Source organism: Alligator mississippiensis, chromosome 7 (genome assembly GCF_030867095.1).
Source record: "Alligator mississippiensis isolate rAllMis1 chromosome 7, rAllMis1, whole genome shotgun sequence".
In the NCBI taxonomy this organism is placed as follows: domain Eukaryota; kingdom Metazoa; phylum Chordata; order Crocodylia; family Alligatoridae; genus Alligator; species Alligator mississippiensis.
Genome location: NC_081830.1, coordinates 53,737,553 through 53,754,481, shown reverse-complemented (window position 1 = coordinate 53,754,481; position 16,929 = coordinate 53,737,553). Strand labels below are relative to the sequence as shown.

General features: G+C 47.5%; 1 protein-coding gene across 7 annotated transcripts in view; it reads right to left on the bottom strand.

Moving 5' to 3' along the window:
• COL4A3 (collagen type IV alpha 3 chain) overlaps positions 1–16,929 on the bottom strand; it is a 112,761-nt gene that overhangs the window by 35,967 nt on the left and 59,865 nt on the right. For all 7 annotated transcript variants that reach the window (XM_059730955.1, XM_059730958.1, XM_059730959.1 and 4 more), the window contains 5 exons: positions 7,436–7,540; positions 5,725–5,819; positions 3,332–3,482; positions 3,071–3,184; positions 2,020–2,187 (listed from right to left, as the gene is read on the bottom strand). In XM_059730955.1, the coding sequence (XP_059586938.1) occupies positions 2,020–2,187; positions 3,071–3,184; positions 3,332–3,482; positions 5,725–5,819; positions 7,436–7,540 (633 nt within the window). The remainder of the gene's footprint in view (positions 1–2,019; positions 2,188–3,070; positions 3,185–3,331; positions 3,483–5,724; positions 5,820–7,435; positions 7,541–16,929) is intronic.

The following is a 16,929-nucleotide window of genomic DNA, read 5'->3' as shown; positions in this document are numbered from 1 at the left end:
CCTTGTGGGTGATCTGTTGGAGGGGAAAGGCCAGGGGAGCACATCCCGAAAGAAAAGCAACAGGCTTAGGCAACAACCTGGAGGCCAGAAAGGTCCAAGGCTCAAAGCCTGAGAGAGAGAGGCTTGAGCAGCAACATGGAGCACAGGAGGACCTGAGGCTAAGTATCTGAGAGTGAGGCTTGGGCAACAATGCAGGGGCCAGAAGGGTCTGAAACCCAAGGTCTAAATGAGCAGGGCCTAGTAGAAGGCCTGAAGGAGAGTGAGGCCCAGGTACATCAGTCAACACCTGATGCCTGAGTAGGCCAAGTTAGGGGTTCAGGCACATCAACAGATACCTGAGGCCCAAGGGGTGTAAGGCCCCAGAGCCCCAGTGAGGAGGCAAAGTAGTGGCCCCAGTGAGGGGACAGAGTGTGAGGGGCTAGAAGCCTAATGAGAGGAAAGGAGCCTAGAGTGCATGTGGGAGTTGAGACCCCTGTTGCAGGGCACCAAGGTTTGCTTGATCTTTAAGGGCAGAAGCAGCCTAGCAAAGAAACCAGGCAGGCTACACAGCTCCATAGCTGCAGGTTGCTTGAGTAACAGGCTAACTAGGTAATTAGCCAGCACCTGCAGGCAGTCAGCAGACCGGAAGGAATTCAGAGCCCAGGGAATTTATAATCTCAGGGTTGGGGCTGGCTGGACTCACTCACTCTTTGGCAACTGCCAGGAGAAGGAGCACCTGCAAAATAGAGTTGCCTGATGCATCTGGCTGCCTGTTTCACTATCTCCAAATGCAGTAAGACTCTAGGGGATCACAAGGTTCCCAGAGCTGAGGGTAGGGTATGGTATTCTAAGGGTGGGAGTTTGCCCTCTTAAAGGGGCAGAGTGCTGCCTTTATTGTTAATTTTATGTTATAGCCCAGGGGCTTAGGGTTGTGCTATTGTTTGAATTGGTGGACTGGAATGAGGCTTATAGGGGAGGAGGAGGCCTCATTGGGGAACACTATTGTGTAGTTCCCCAGTGCCAGAGGGGCGCAAGCTGCAAGGGCCGGAGAGCCCAGAGCCAGAGGGGCGCCATAGACAAGGGCCAAGGAGGGCCCAGTGATAAGAGGAGATTTTAGGCTAGTTCCTCAAAACTGGGCCTGACACAGTGGGTCTAGGCTAGAAAGCCTAGTTATATCAAAGGGGCAGGGGTCAAGTAGGCCGAGGCTTCAACAGACAGCATAACAACAGTGTAACACCCATGAGGTATGGGGCATGGTAAAGAGGAGGTTGAAGCCACGCAGCTGGCCTATAAAGCCTGAGGTGCCCTGTGCAGCACCAGGTTGAAGAGAGGCCTTGCAAAGGGCCCATAGATTGGGAGATCAAGTAAGGTTTAGCAGATTGGGACTAAGCGAAGGCCCATGGGCAGCCTCCTGAGTTATTTGTCCAACAAAGACATGGCAGGCGAGATAAGAGGGTGCCCTCAGGGCAGAGCATGCACAGTTGCAGAGCCACCAGGGGCATCACGGCCACCCCAGGAGACCGGCTCTGTGACAAGGCCCCAGTGAGGGCATATGGCTAAAGCACTTCTATGGACACATTATGCCAAATTTGGGTCATAGGCCAAGTGTGGCCCAGTTAAGGGGCCGTGGAAGAAGTAGTGATTATGGATGCCATCTGCAAGGCATGGGACACAGTGTAGGAATGGTATGGAGCCATGTGGGTGGTATGGAGCCATGTGTTACATCCTTGGCATCATGGCATCAAATGGGCAGCCTCCTGGATACAAACAACTATTTAGTTACAACAAAGGCATGGCAGGAGAGGTAGGTGGGTGGACTGCCCTAGACAGGTGGGCAGGCCAACATTGTGGCTGGCCTAGAGATGGTTCTCCACATTGTTTTGCTCTCCACATAATCACTACCTGAATCTAAAAGCTTGCTCTTGTTGTACTGGGAAAAAATAAATCTGTTTCTATACAGACAAAAAATAATGACAGACACGTAATAACAGAGGGTTATATTATTAAAAAGTCCAAACTATGAATCTTTAAATTCCTTACCTACTGTTCCTGGATTTCCAGGTCTTCCAGTTAAACCCTTGAGACCAGGTGATCCCACAGCTCCTTTAGGGCCTGGTAATCCAGGGAACCCAGGTTCTCCAGGGAATCCTGGGTAACTCATACCAGAAATACCTCGATCTCCTTTTGCTCCTAGTATACCTCTGTCTCCTAAAACAAGTAGATGTCATACAGTGAATATATAATCTGGGGAGGGGAACAACTCACACTCAAATAGACCCTGCAGTCATGAGTATGAAACTCTACTTTAATTCTTTGGGAATTCTGCCTCTGCTAGAGAAAGACAGAGTTGACAAATCCTGTGAGGTCACCCTTAAGGCAAGGGCACATCAGTGGTAATGATTTAACCACACACCCCCTTCTAGGAAGGGAAGTGTTCTACATTCAGTGTAGGTGTAGGTGTTGCATAGAATAGCTTTCATGGATCTGGTTTCCATGTAATTGGACCATTCTGGACTGCTACTGGCCCCCAGCCAAGACCACTGGCATCATGACATGATAAGGTGTCATGCACAAAGCCACCTCTATGGCAGAAAACAACTGAAGAGGTTTTGCCTCTAGCAACAGTAAATCTTTTGCTTAAAGTAAGCCCTGGTCTTGTAGGACCATTCTGCTCAGTGGCTAAAACTTCTTTTCTGTGCATACGTCCTTCTGCCACAAAGAGCTGAACTCTATCACACATGATGGGGAGAGGGACCAGGTCAAGTACATTTCCTTTCTACACAATTTCCTCTGATCCTTTCTCTGGAATTGGAGTTAGTCTGCTCTGCCCTGTGCTTTTCCACTGTGCTCATGTTAGGCCTCAACAATGCGATCTGGGCTTTTTCTGCATGTGTAGCCCAATGGTACACCATGCACACATCTGTCTTGTAATTTAAAATGTCTGGACTGGCACCTCTAATTCACCTAATATCTTCTACAGAGCCACATCATATAGCTATAAAACAAAACATCATGAAGTAAAAATAAAACCCAAACCCACTCCATCAGTTGTACACTGGGTTTATGTTTCTGGAATTTTTTGTGTTCCTACCTTGTCGGCCTGGTGCTCCCTGTCGACCTGTGGGACCTGGTGAACCATTATGACAATCACCTGGCTTCCCTGGGGGGCCATCATCTCCGGGAGCTCCAGGAAAGCCAGGTTCTCCTAAAAGAGAGGATTAATTTTTATTATGACTTCAAGCGCATTTTGAGTTTTGTATGTAATGGTACTTTCTCTCCATGTTTTCTTTTTTTAGGGCCTCACTCAAAATCTGGATAGAATGGCTTTCTTGGGTTTGGTTTATCATAGCACCTGGGAGGCCAACAGTGCCTTCACGTCCTGGATGTCCTGGTACACCGGGAAATCCTAGAAGTCCATTTTCACCTTTTGTTCCTGGAAGGCCATTTGTTCCTGGTGTGCCTAATCTACCTGGCTCTCCGGGAATACTTGATCCTGGGTCTCCCTAAAACATACAGAAGATATAAATGCATTATATCCGGTATACTTACATTTGAAAATATTGCTTTTTCCATCCTGTGGACAGTTAACTTCTATGGAATTATCATCTTCACTCCCAGAGATTCTTTCACATTTAGCATCAGAGCACTGCAAATTCACTATCCCATATACTCCCCTTTACAACTCTTGTTCTGAAGACCCTATACCATAAACATTATTCTGATAAATAATACTGTGTAGGACTTCAGGTCCACTAGAGAAATCATCATTAACAATGAAATCCTCTCCCTGCCACAAGGGCTTGTGCAAACTCTGAAGTTTTTAAACCCTTCCTGTACCTGCAAAGCACTTTGGACAGGTCAAGTACCTGAAAGCTGCTTGAAATATATTTGGGCACTATGCTTACTTCAAATTACCAAGCAGTCATACTTAAGATTAAATATATATTTAAATGATGATTCAGAAAATCAAGCAAACTAGTTGACTACTACTAGCTTTGCCACTATGAGGGAATGAAAGGTTTGTTCAGTTCCTGGGTCAGCACTCAGTTATTCTGCTTTAGAAATACTCAAATTTTCTTTTAAACAAAAATTCTGTGAAAGGGGTTGAATATCTCTGGTGGTCAGGATTAATTCCCCAATAAAAAAGCCCAGCTACCATTAGATTGGCTTTCATGTACTAGCAGGTAAATTCAATCATAAACTCTGCCTGCAATAACTTAGTTTCTATGCAAATATTGATTGTAGACTTAGACTACAAAGGCCTCTTCAAACTGAGGTTAATCTTACTGCACTGTGGCTGATGGCAACTCACTGATTTTTTCCAAAACCAGCCATTTTGTGTTTTACATTAAATTACATTTAATCTTTTACATTCAGTTTAAGTGTATTTTTAGGAAAACAAATGAGTAAACATAGAAGAGGGAGTAAAGAAAGGGTACTGTTTCCCAATATTCAAATGTTTTGTTTATAATCAGTTTTGATCCTTGAATATGCTGCAACCACTCAAGCTCGAAATGTATATGTGTCCTTAGAAACTGGAATTCACACTGATCAGCACTGATGGTTACTCCCACTTGCACTGATCTACTTTGATGCTTTGACACAGTTGGGCATTTGTCCTTGTGTTTAAATTCTCCTAGACTACAACCGCAGTGTTTAAGTGATGCTTCTCAATACTGATGATTTCAAGAACTCTGGTTGTATCTGGCTCAAAGTCCTCATGTTCCCTCCAGACAGCAGCCCCCTGAACTGTCCTGAAATTTGGGGTACTGGAAGTTGAGATTTGGATTGAAATTTTGTGGCTTGAATATAAGAACTGCTACTTACTAGCCTCGACCAGAGGTGTTCAGCCCCTGGCCCAGGGGTCATATCCACTCCACAGAGCAGTATGGTCCAGTCCACAGGGCTCCCCAAGGGTCTGGGAATTTGGTGGGGGCAGTGGTGGCAATTAATACTGCCACCACTCCTCCTCTACCAAATTTTCAAGCCACATGGGCCAGTTGACATGACCTTGCACATGGGATCCTGCCTGTGAGCACAGGGCAATGGGGCCCCATCAGACACACATGGGGCTGGGGGCAAGCAATGGGGCCTAATCCTGTGTATTTGGGGTGGCTTGGTTCCATCTGGAGCACATAGGATGAGTCTGGGCAGCAGAGCCTGATCCAGTGTGTGGGCTGTGGGGCCTGACTCTGTATGCATGTGGTTGGGACAGGTGGCAAGGCTGGATCTTGTGTGCACTGGGTTGGGGGTGAGTGGCAAGGCCTGATCCATGTGGAGCCATGACCATGGCCACTATCTGGCATCTGGGGGGCTAGGGCCTGACCAGCACATGATCAACTGGACCACAGCTCCGTGTATGCAAGATTGGGCCTACAGATCCACCCTGCACAAGTCATCTGGCCCACAGAGCAAAAAGGTTGGGGACCACTGGCCTAGACCATAGCTCCATCTAGCTTAGTGTCCAGTCTCACACAATGGCACAGAGTGGATGCTGATGAAGAGGATGAACTGGGCTTATCCAGAATTTTCCACCCCCGGCTCTTCTCCCACAACAGTTTTCAGCATTCACAGCTTGCCTCTATAAGCAACTAATTTCCATAATCTGTGTTTGTGTGTGTGCACATGCATGCAAAAGGGGGCTGGGGGGGGGGGCACCAACCAGTGAGTGAGAAGCCAAATCCTTAGACCACTGATTTAAACAGGCACTCCTGATTAAAATGCATGCTACTTTTTTAATCAAACCTTTTCTCCTGGAAATCCTGGGCTTCCAGGTACGCCTGCTTCTCCATTTTTTGAGCAACCTGGTGATCCCTTTGACCCTGGAAGCCCTTTACTTCCTGTAAAGCAAACCATATAGCAGGTGAAAACATCACTGTCTTCTGTTGAATGACTGCAGCCATAAACAGGCATTCATTTCTAGTGGTGGAAATTTTCCACTGAAAAAAAATGTTTTCAGGAGAGGAAGCAGTATAAGTATTCAGTCTGAAACTACTTCCTCTCCCCTGCTCTTCGTGCCTTCCCAATATCAGATGATCCCATTCTAGGGAAAGCATGGAGAGCAGTGGATGCTGCAGCAGTAGGGCAAAGCTCCTTTGTCAGAGAAGTAGGTGGGAGTAGGTGAGAAGCAAGGTGGGAGGCAAGTTCCTAGCCATGGGAAGTCAAGAACAGTGAGCAGCACAGCAACCCCGCATAGCCTGATCTTCATACTGGAGACCAAGAAGGCAAGGCCACAAGAAACGTAGCGAGCAGTATGGCGATCCCCTGATCTGCTCCTCAGACCTGGGACTGTTCTGGGAAACAGACTGGGAGAAATAGCAGCTACTCCTCTTCTCCATCTTCAGTCTATGGGGTAAGCCTGGTTTAGGGAAGGCACAAGAGGCCTTTCCCTGCTACTCAACTCCTCTTGAGACAAAACACTTTGTAACATCTCTAGTAATACAACAATTGCTGTGTGAACACAACTGAATAGATTATAACTAAAGAACTGGCACTGTAGAAAGTGTCAATCATCCCCAGACTCTAAGTGTTGCACAGAAAGATTAGATCTATATAGCAAGCTCTCTAAATAAAGTCTTTGCACTCTGTGATTGTAAGAAGATCTGTTTGAAGTAAAAGTATTTTGTAGAAGTCTCTCCAGGCATTTCACTAAGTAAGTCATCCAGCTAGAACCTTATGCATATCTTTTAAAATGTACTCCAGATAGTCAATTTTGATGCATGATTTTTCAAAAGCAGACTAAAAAACTGTATGTTGTAATTGGCCTATTAAAGGCTTATTTGTCTAACTTAGTTTCATAGTTTCATAGTAGCTAGGGTGAACAGATCATCTAGCCTGACCCCCTGCCACAGGCAGGAATGAATGCTGGGTTCACAAGACCCCAGACAGGTGATCATCTAACCTCCTCTTGAATTTGCCCAAGGTAGGGGTGAGGACTACTTCCCTGGGAAGTTGGTTCCAGATTTTGGCCACCCTAACTGTAAAATATTGCCTTCTGATCTCTAACCTAAACCTACTCTCCATCAGCTTATTACCATTGTTCCTTGTCACCCCAGGTGGTGCTGGGGAGAAAAGGGCTGTACCTATTTGCTGTTGATCTCCCCTGATGAGTTTGTAGGCAGCCACCAGGTCCCCCCTCAGCCTCCTCTTACTGAGACTGAACAGGTTCAGGTCCCTCAGTCTCTCCTCATAGGGCCTGTCCTGCTGCCTTCTCACCAAGCAGGTGGCCCTCCTCTGAACCCTCTCCAGGCTGGCCACATCCCTTTTGAAGTCCAGCACCCAGAACTGGACACAGTACTCCAACTGTGGCCTGACCAAAGTCGCATAGAGGGAGAGTATCACCTCTCTGGACTGGCTTGAGATGCAACTTGTCTATGTCAAAACATTTTTCTACTTGTCTGTCTCCATACTGGTTTTATTTTTTAAATTTTAAAAAGAGTTAAAAGGAGCATTTTACCTTTTGGACCAAGGTTTCCTGGAAATCCAATCCCAGGAAAACCTTGATCACCTTTTGGTCCTGGAAATCCTGGATTGCCTCTTTGTCCTCTAGATCCCAGGTGACCTATCAGAACAAGACAGACAAACACTGATGTGATGGGCTAGCTGGTAGTGACTTAGTTCAGGGGCTTTGAAAGGGTAAAAGATGATTGGAGGACTTGGGATTCACTTTCCTCACCAATCAGGCCCCAGAGACTCACCCTCTGTGTCCCCTGATTGGCCCCTTGGGTCACCTGGAGGGGGATAAAAGGGGCAGCGCAGCTGACTCAGGAGAGACCAGCGAGGGACCACAAGGAAGGAGTTTCAAAGAGCTGGCAAAGAGCTGGGCCAGTGGGGCGGGAGCAGCTGCCCCAGAAGACCCTGAAGGAGTGGGACCTGCAGGCAGCAGTTGGACCCTCAGCAGCGTGGCATGCGGCCAGCAGGAGAGGCTCCCCGCTGGGCTCCAGGATCCCCTATGAGAGGCTGTGGCCAGCAAGAAAAGTTCCCCAGCTCCAGCAAGGATCTGAGCAGCGACCTGAGAGGTTCCCAGCTCTGCTACCAGCTCCTCCGATCAGAGGCCTCAACATGAGGCTGGGGCTCTGGGGAGATCAAGACCCCTAGCAGTTTAGAGCAGCACCAGCACTGGTGGCTGTGTGGTAGAGTTTGCATACCATGTGGGAGATCTGTGTTCAAATCCCAGCTGGGGTGAGTGAATTAATAGGGAGAAATCCTTATTGCAGTGGAAAGGGGTCATTGTGTTTTCCCCCTCCAGGTACCTAGGCCCTGTGTTCCTTCTTATTTGACATTTTGTATTCCATGCCTTTTTTATTTCACCAACCAGTATTGTTTGTTCTGCTGTTTGTGTTTTATATTTTGGTTAACCCTGTCTTTTGTCAACTGGATGAATATGTCTATGATTGTAAGTGTCTAACCTTTGTTGAATCCTGCCCCCTTGGGGCATTGTAGTGTCCCCTATACCCCTTGATTTATCCTGGTTATGTTCCCAGTACTGTTCTCTCATTAAAAGGTATATGGTTAAGTCCCCATTAGTGATCTGGTTCTGCTCTATAGGGGTAGGAGAGTCCTTACACTTTCCACAGTGCTTGTGCACCTGCTCTGATCCCTTCAATTGGAGAGGGAGTACCTCTTGGGGTACTGCCTGGGTTACACTGATATACCTAGTCATAGACCTTCTAAGTGTAACAAATGTTTGTCATCTTTCTCTGCAGTGGTGTCCTACACAATTGATTTTACATTCTAAGGTGCCTTTAGCAGGGTTCTTTCAGCAATCAAAATAATTGCCCAATATGGAAGGTGGGGAATTAACCCTTCAAGCCATCTCAGTCACTGTCAGTGCTGTGCTATTAGTAGCCCTGAAACTGATTAGTCCTGTCAATTCCAAGGCAGCTGTTAGAGGCAAGGTGCTCTGAGTAACTCTGTAAGGAGCCTTAGTTGAAGGACAAACTAAGAGTAGGCTGTTTCCACACAGTTACAAGTACTCTTAAAATCAGTTTATATAGTGACTCATTAAAATCAATGGGATTTGGTAGGTGGCTAGGACTGGCAGGCATCTGAAGTGATTTACATAGTATCAGTATGTAGATTCTATTTCTAATCTACACGCTAACAGTTTATTCTAGGGTGGACGTTTTCTTCATAAAATGCCAAACGTGACTCACAGGTTCACACTGTCAAAACAGGTTTTAGTCAAAAGGCATTATATATACACTGTCTTAATGTATCCACAAGTACTAGTGGATCAAAACCCAGTAACAACCAAAAATGGCAAATAACAAACACTTAACAACAATAGAAGCTAGAAGTTTTGTTACAAACCTGCTCTGCATGTAAAGCTCAGAACAGTGTGCAAAGCTCTGCATTACGTCTCTACAAGGAACAGCACAGAATTCACAGTCCAAGGATTGAGGGAAGGAGCTAAGGTAGCAATATTCATCCTGCACTCTCCCAGTTTTTGGCTGCACTGTAGGCAACAGCAGTTCATAGATTTCATAGACATTAAGCCTGGAAGGGACCTCGAAGATCATCAAGTTCAGCCCCCTGCCCTAGGGGCAGGAAGTCAGCTAGGGGCAAAAGATCCCAGCAAAATAAGCATCCAAGTGTTTCTTGAATGAGTCCAGAGTAGGTGCCTGCACCACTTCTGGAGGAAGCCTATTCTAGGTCTTGGGGGCTCAGACAGTAAAGAATTTTTTTCTTATGTCCAGCCTAAAACGGTCTTGGAGGAGTTTATGACCATTGGTCCTTGTTTTTCCTTGGGGCGCTCTGGTAAACAGAAGTTCTCCCAGGTCCTGATGTACACCCCTTATGTACTTATAAGCAGCCACCAGGTGCCCCCTGAGCCTGAGCTTTTCTACGCTGAAGAGTCCCATGGTGCTCAGCCTCTTTTCATAAGGCCTGTTCTCCTGCTCTCTGATCATGTGCGTGGCTTTCCTCTGGACTCTCTCAAGCTTCTCAACATCCTTCTTGAATTGTGGAGCCCAGAATTGGATGCAGTACTCCAGCTGCGGCCTCACCAAGGCCAAGTACAGCGGGAGGATGACATCCTGAGATTTACTTGAGAAGCATCTATGGATGAAAGCCAGAGTTTTGTTTGCTTTACCAGCTGTGGCATCGCATTGGTGGCTCATGTTCATCTTGTGGTCAATTATGACCTCCAAGTCTCTTTCAGCTGTGGTGCTAGCAAGCATAGCAGTGCTGAGCCTATAAGTATGCTGCAGGTTTTTTTTCCCCAAGGTGGAGTACCTTACATTTATCAGTATTGAATGTAATCAGGTTTGTATCCGCCCACTTACTAAGTTTATCCAAGTCAGCCTGCATTACTAGCCTGTCCTCAGGTGTGGATCCTATGACCCAAAGTTTAGTATCATTGGCGAACTTAGCCAGTGTGCTTCTGACACCAATGTCCACATTGTTAATAAAGATGTTAAAGAGAACCAGTCCAAGGACAGAGCCTTGGGGGGCGCCACTGGTCACAGAGAACCATAATGATTGGCTACCATCGACCACTACTCTCTGGGTCCGACCTCAGAGCCAATTACCCAGCCATCAGACTGTGGTGTAGCCGAGGCCACAGTTAGCCAATTTTTCCATGAGGAGGTCATGGGACACCAGATCAAAGGCTTTTTTAAAGTCCAGATAAATATCACCAATCTCTTCTCCTTTGTCCAGGTATTATGTCACCTGGTCATGGAAGGAGATGAGATTGGTCAGGCAAGACCTACCCACAACAAACCCATGCTGGCTGTCCCTCAGGATGTTGCCCTCAGCCAGCTTATCCAGAAGGGTCTCCTTGATAATTTTCTCCAGAATCTTACCGGGGATTGAGGTCAACCTCATTGGCCTGTAATTCTTGGGATCTACTTTCTGCCCTTTCTTGAAAATGGGTACTACTTTGGCCTTCTTCCAGTCTTTAGGTACTTCACCTGAGTGCCACAAGTTTTCAAATAGTTTTGCCAATGGTTGGGCTATGACACCTGCCAGCTCCTTGAGTACTCTAGGGTATAATGTCAGGACCAGCTGACTTGAAGGTGTCCGGCCTCTCAAGGTGATCCTTTACTAGATCACCACCAATGCTGGGTATAAATATGCCCTTACCCTGGCCGTTGTGTGTCTTGCTAGGCAAAGAAGTAAGTACCCATTAAGCAGATTGGCCTTTTCCTGGATGTCGGTTATCAGCTGTCCCGTTTGGTTCAGCAGGGGTCCAATGTTACCCTTGCTTTTTTTCTGACTTCCTACATATCTCAAAAAGGACTTTTTGTTATCCTTGATATGTGAAGCCAGATGGAGCTCAGTTGCAGCCTTGGCTTTCCTGATCCACTTCCTCTTGTTTAGCAGGAGCAACCAGTCCTCTTGGATTCCTCTTCCTGTCGAGTCATGGTCCCTTAGGGCCTTGACAACAAGCCTCCTGAGCTTGTTAAAGTCAGCTTTCCTGAAGTCGAGAACTTCTGTACTGTTGACTGACTTGCCAGCCTTGAGGTGGATAGTAAAGGTGATCAGCTCATGGTCACTATCACCCAGCTTTCAATCGATTCTTAGGTCACTGACTAGGTCATCCCTTTTGTCCAGTACCAGGTCCAGCAGTGCTTTACCTCTTGTCGACCCATAGACTTCTTGAGTCAGGTAGAGCTCGTCCACACATGTGAGGACACTTTACGACTGATTGGATTTGGCCGTGTGCTCTTCCCATGAGATGTCCAGGTAGTTAAAGTCTCCCATGACAACCATGCACTGAGAGCGTGCAGCCTCAGCCAGTTCCCTGGTGAATTCCTCGTCCAGCTCTTGTTTCTGTTAGAAGGTCTGTAGCAGACTCCTACCATGATGTCCCCTGTGCCACGTTCCCCATGTATTTTAACCCAGAGAGACTCCAGTCATCCTTCCTGGTTGTCAATGTCAATTTGTAGGGACATGTAACTGTTCTTGACATAGAGAGCTACACCCCCACCCCTTTTATCTGCACGATCTCGCCTGTACAGGGTATAGCCATCGTGACCGGGTGGTCCAGTCATAGGTGGAGTCCCACCAGGTCTCCGTTATCCCTATGAGGTCATAGTCATTCTTGTTTAGCAGGAGGACCAGTTCTTCCTGTTTATTCCCCAAGCTTCTGGCATTGGTGTACAGGCAGGTAAGTGTCCCATTGGGGGCCCCTGCCTTCCCTACAGATCATTTTGGAGCTAGGGTAGGGGTGGGTTCCCTTAAGTGCTTTAGCCTGCTGGATTTACAAAGGTTGCCCATGTCTCGGACGGCCAAAGTCGACTCGAGGTGATTCAATAATTACTCGTTCGTAGGGCGGGCTGGTGAATAGAGAGGCCGAGAAAGCTTTATGGTTGTAAAACTTTACTTACGTCGCTTGCTGTTGCGATGAAAACGGTCCGGTCGTTTGAACAACTACGCTAGTTGTTCCAGCTGGCAGGGCTCAGGCCAGCATGTCCGTCTACAAATTGGGCCGGCAGGGAAAGGGATACGTCTGGGATTGTGCTCGGCGATGGGGAGACGAATCGATAGGTGATCAGTCTATCGATCAGCTCAGCCACGAGTCAGATCTCTTCAGAAGCACTCTGCAGCATGCTCAAAGTTCTCTGACTTGGGTGGAAGTTGCGCTAATTTTTAAACGGCCAGCAAGCCAATCACTAGCCGCCACGTGTGCATAATTTAGAACTGGCCAATAGCGGGACACAAATTTGCATTCGAATGGTGGGAACTCTCTTGCACTGGGGGTTTCCTGCAGCAACAGAAAGCCTTTACTTTTGCAAGAGGCTCTCATGTGGCGGGAAAATTCCACCGTGCCGAGGCACCAAAATCACTGGGTTGTGACATGCCCCCTTGCTGACGGCACAACTGGAATTTTAGACACATGAGCTTATCATCCGGCATCTTTGTTTCGGGACTCACTGACCTGGCAAAGCTTTAACAACCAGTAATATATGTATATAAACAAACAACTTGATAGACCGGTCTTTTCAACAAGTTACAAAATACAATAACTTTGAACATATAACAACACCTGTTGATCATCGTCTGATTGGAGAACATCTGCTTGGGACTCTCCTCGTCTGGTAGTCAGTCCGTCTTCTCCTATTAACAGACAATGTCAATAAAGTACTTAACAAAATGAAAGTAAATAGTGTTATAGCCAGTTCTGAGCAAATGGACGTTCCCCGTCTCAATATCTCCTTTATAATCATCACTCTATTAACTTGAACGAACTGCAATCTGGAGCTTGATGAATCTCACACTCGGGCGGTTGTGAATTAGCACTTTCCTGGGGTTAGTCCTTAAGGAATCCTAATAATTCACATCTTTGGGCCGAATTATCATCTGGGTCGGCTTGAAAGATTTCCTTATTGTTGCAAGCTTTGCAATAATATCCATAGCCTCCGCCATGTCGGGAGGTTCCATCTGAGGCCATCCATGCCGGGGCAGAAGTTCCATACAATGGAGGGACCTTCTCCTCATCTTCTGGGCTTGGATCAGGTACCGTGTCTTCCAACCTCCAACAATGCCAGTTGTAATGGTGGGTAAGCACTAACGTATTCCAGGTCTTAGACTCTCCCTGAAAATGTGGGTCAACTCTGTCTGCATCCAGCAAGGGTAACAATGTGGTACCGGGAGCGCGTAACGTCCCATGCCCCCTTGCTAAAGGCTCCACCAATTGTTTGTCTAGGAGGATTTTTCCTATAGCTCCATATCGATGTTGTGCCTCTTGAAGTGTTTTATGGGCTGTATATACTAGCTCATCATGAGAATTATGTGCGACAGCCCACACATGGTTGGTGGTGAACCCGAGGGTTACGGTTAGTAACTCGCCCAGATCGATGGCATGGAGTTGTGTAACTTTAACTGTAGCTAGCAGACGAAGCAGGTTCTGCTGATCTCTTTTTGTCCAGGGCGTAGACTTTCGGGATTTATTACGGATCTGTCGCTGCAATTTGGTGAGGAGTGCCAAATCACTAGGTTCAATATAATGTCGATACCAATTCAAATGACCAATTCAGCTGTTGAAAGTGCCTCTTGGTAGTAGGGAAGAATGTTTTCAATGGATCGACGTCAGGACCCTCATGAGAAATTCCGTGGCGGATGGAACCAATGTATCGAGTACCAAGGAACGTAATGTCATCTACAGGTTGCAAACACGACTTTTCCTTGTTGATTGTCCATCCCTCACTCTGAAGGCGAGTGACTAGTTGACTGACTATACTAGTAACTAAGGAACTATCACGACCCATGATGCCGATATCATCCACGTAACTCCAAATCTTTAGTTCCTTCTCTTGAGGAAGAGAATATGAAGCTCGAAAATTCTTCAGGGTGTTATTCATGGCACCTGTGGCTAGCGATGGAGCGTTACGACATCCTTGTGGACAAACTGTCCACCTATACATGATGCCATCAATACACATGTTTAGTATTCCTTCTGGGTCAGTTATCGGGATGGAAAAGAACATATTTTTAAGATCCAATGTGACTCCAACCCACTTACTTTGTTGGAACTGTGCCATCTCAAACATACATTGTGGCAGAGTAGATGGATTAGGTTGTTGAAGTACCTGACACCTTTTGTTCACTTCTCGATAATCTACAACCAACCGGGCTTCATTAGGCTTTCCAGGTTTCGCTACCCCACATCCTGATGACAGGTAGGTGCTGGCTGTTACAGTCTTAATACAGCCTCGTCGCTCGAGCCGCCTCAGGAAGTCAGTAAGGGACTGCTTTAGCGAACCCTTAGTTGGGATTGGTCGATATTGCCAGGTGGAGTTGTTACGAAGCGTTGGTTGATGCCAATCCTGTTTTGGGATAATGACGGGTAATGCCTGCAGCACTTGTTCTTTAAGGTAGAGCGCTTTTATCCCCGGGACCCCTAAAATGTTGATGCCCCCTAGGACAGCCTCTAGGGGATATCGGTAGCCTGAACCCAAAATTTGACCTTCATTGTGACAGCGATAGCGTTAAGCCCTTGTACCTTGATCGTTTTAGCGGTCTTTTGATGAGGTATCATTGAGGTAATCACATTGGTCTGAGCTCCAGTATCGAGATGGAAGAATGCTTGTTGTTGGTCATCCAGATCGGTAGGGTTGCAAACGGTGAGTTCGGCATATGGTCGAGAATCCGTAGGGTCAGGTCTGAACTGGAGAAGGCCGCCGGTGAAGCCGCCGGCCATCACTCGTTTTTTGATGAGTCCTCGAATTTGAATCCCAATGCTTCAGCCAGACGAGACTGGCCCCTTTCTCCCAAAATTCATAGCTGCACCTTTGTAAGTCCGGTGTGGGAGAGAAGAAAACCAAACATGGTTCTTTCCCTCAGGGTTCTCTCCTTCGGGGATCCTGGAGGTGACCACCCTTGCTCTCGTCGAGGGATAAATTCTTGACGTCTGGGTCTCAGTGTTCCGGCTGGGCATATCGAAGATCGGTCCCTTATGGTATCAGAAGCTTCTTCACTTTGTTACATAAGTGCTTGTAGACGTGGGAGATGGCCCAAGAGATTTCCCACTGGTTGACCTGCCATTGGGTTCAAGAAGAGTCGGAGTGCAACGGCATTTGCTCCTCCATATACCTCCACGCAGACCTCTCTAGCTTCCAAGGGCATTGGGATTGCCCCAGGGTCTGATAGGTGGCAATGAGCCCATCTCTCTTTTCGTTGTACAGCTGTTAGTCCCATTGGATTTGTTCTCGGGCTCCATGAGAGATATGACACCCCAACTATAGCTAGGAGGAGTTGCTCCGCAGTAGCCTTCTGTGGACGACCTTCATGCCAGGTGTGAAATTTGTGGGTTACCTGTCCCACTACAAGCGCCGGGATCGGGATGGGCCAGTGGGCACTGTCTGTGACCACATTCAAATCGGTAGCACGCCCACCACTCCATGCCGCCTGCTGGGTCAAGGCACTCGCTTCTTCTTTATCCAAGGTGTCAGATCCGAATTCCACTATTAACCGCCCTAACCACATTGCCAAGGTCTCTTCTGACCTTATTTTAGATTCCTTGCAAAGCTCTTGAATCTCTGGTCTGGTGCGTGTGCGTGAGATAATAGTGGTACGTGTAGCACCATCTTCATCTGCAACATGTTTCGTCACAGCTACCGGGTGAGCTGCGGTAGAGAAAGAGTTAAGTTCCTCATCTGAGAGTGCTGGGTATATCTCTCCTCCCATTGCCCCCCCCCTCGGCAAAGAGCCAGGGCCGCCGGGAACGACGTCACCTCAGGGGGCGGAGGCACTAGGCGGATCCCCACTGGGTCTTCTGAAGCTCCGCCCCTCCTTTCCAGGTTTCCCAGATGGCTCGCACTTCTTTCGGCACTATTTTCTGCTAGCGGTATCATGCGGCTGGTGCTATTAATAAGTGCCGCTCCGGAGCCTTTTGCTGCCCGCTCCAGCGACTCCTTACCCGCCGTATGCATCTGTGCCTCTAAATTTGTGTATTCCCTTAGTAGACCCGCTACTGTACGGAACAGCACATTTATCATTTTTCCCTTCTTCCATTTGGTCATACCCCATCTCGGCACATGACGGCCCTTAGTTTCCAAATCCTCCCGGAGCTGAACGAGGAGCTCATGGCCCCGCGACTCCGGCACCAAATCTGGAGAGTTAAACCAGTTCATGGGGGTGGGTTCCCCTCCTTCCCTTAAGTATCGAATGCATTGAGTGAACTCTTGAGCTGGGGTCAGCTTCTCTGCCTTCCGCGCTTTTACCCCGGCTAGGGATATGGTCGAAGTTTCCTCCGGGGGTCGATAATAGACCCGGTCGCTCCCCATTATACATCTGAACTCCCCAAGGGACAGCTTAGTTCTCCATTCCTTCACTATGGCTTCTTCTCTCTTTACGGAGAAGAAACCATCAATATTTCTTCCATCCCCTTTCACCGCCTGGTGGTAAGCGATATGCGCCCATAGATCGTTGGCATTCTCTACGTGGCGGGTCCTGGTGCACCAGGGGCAGCACCTGATTAGGTTCTTCTCCATCACCGTGCCC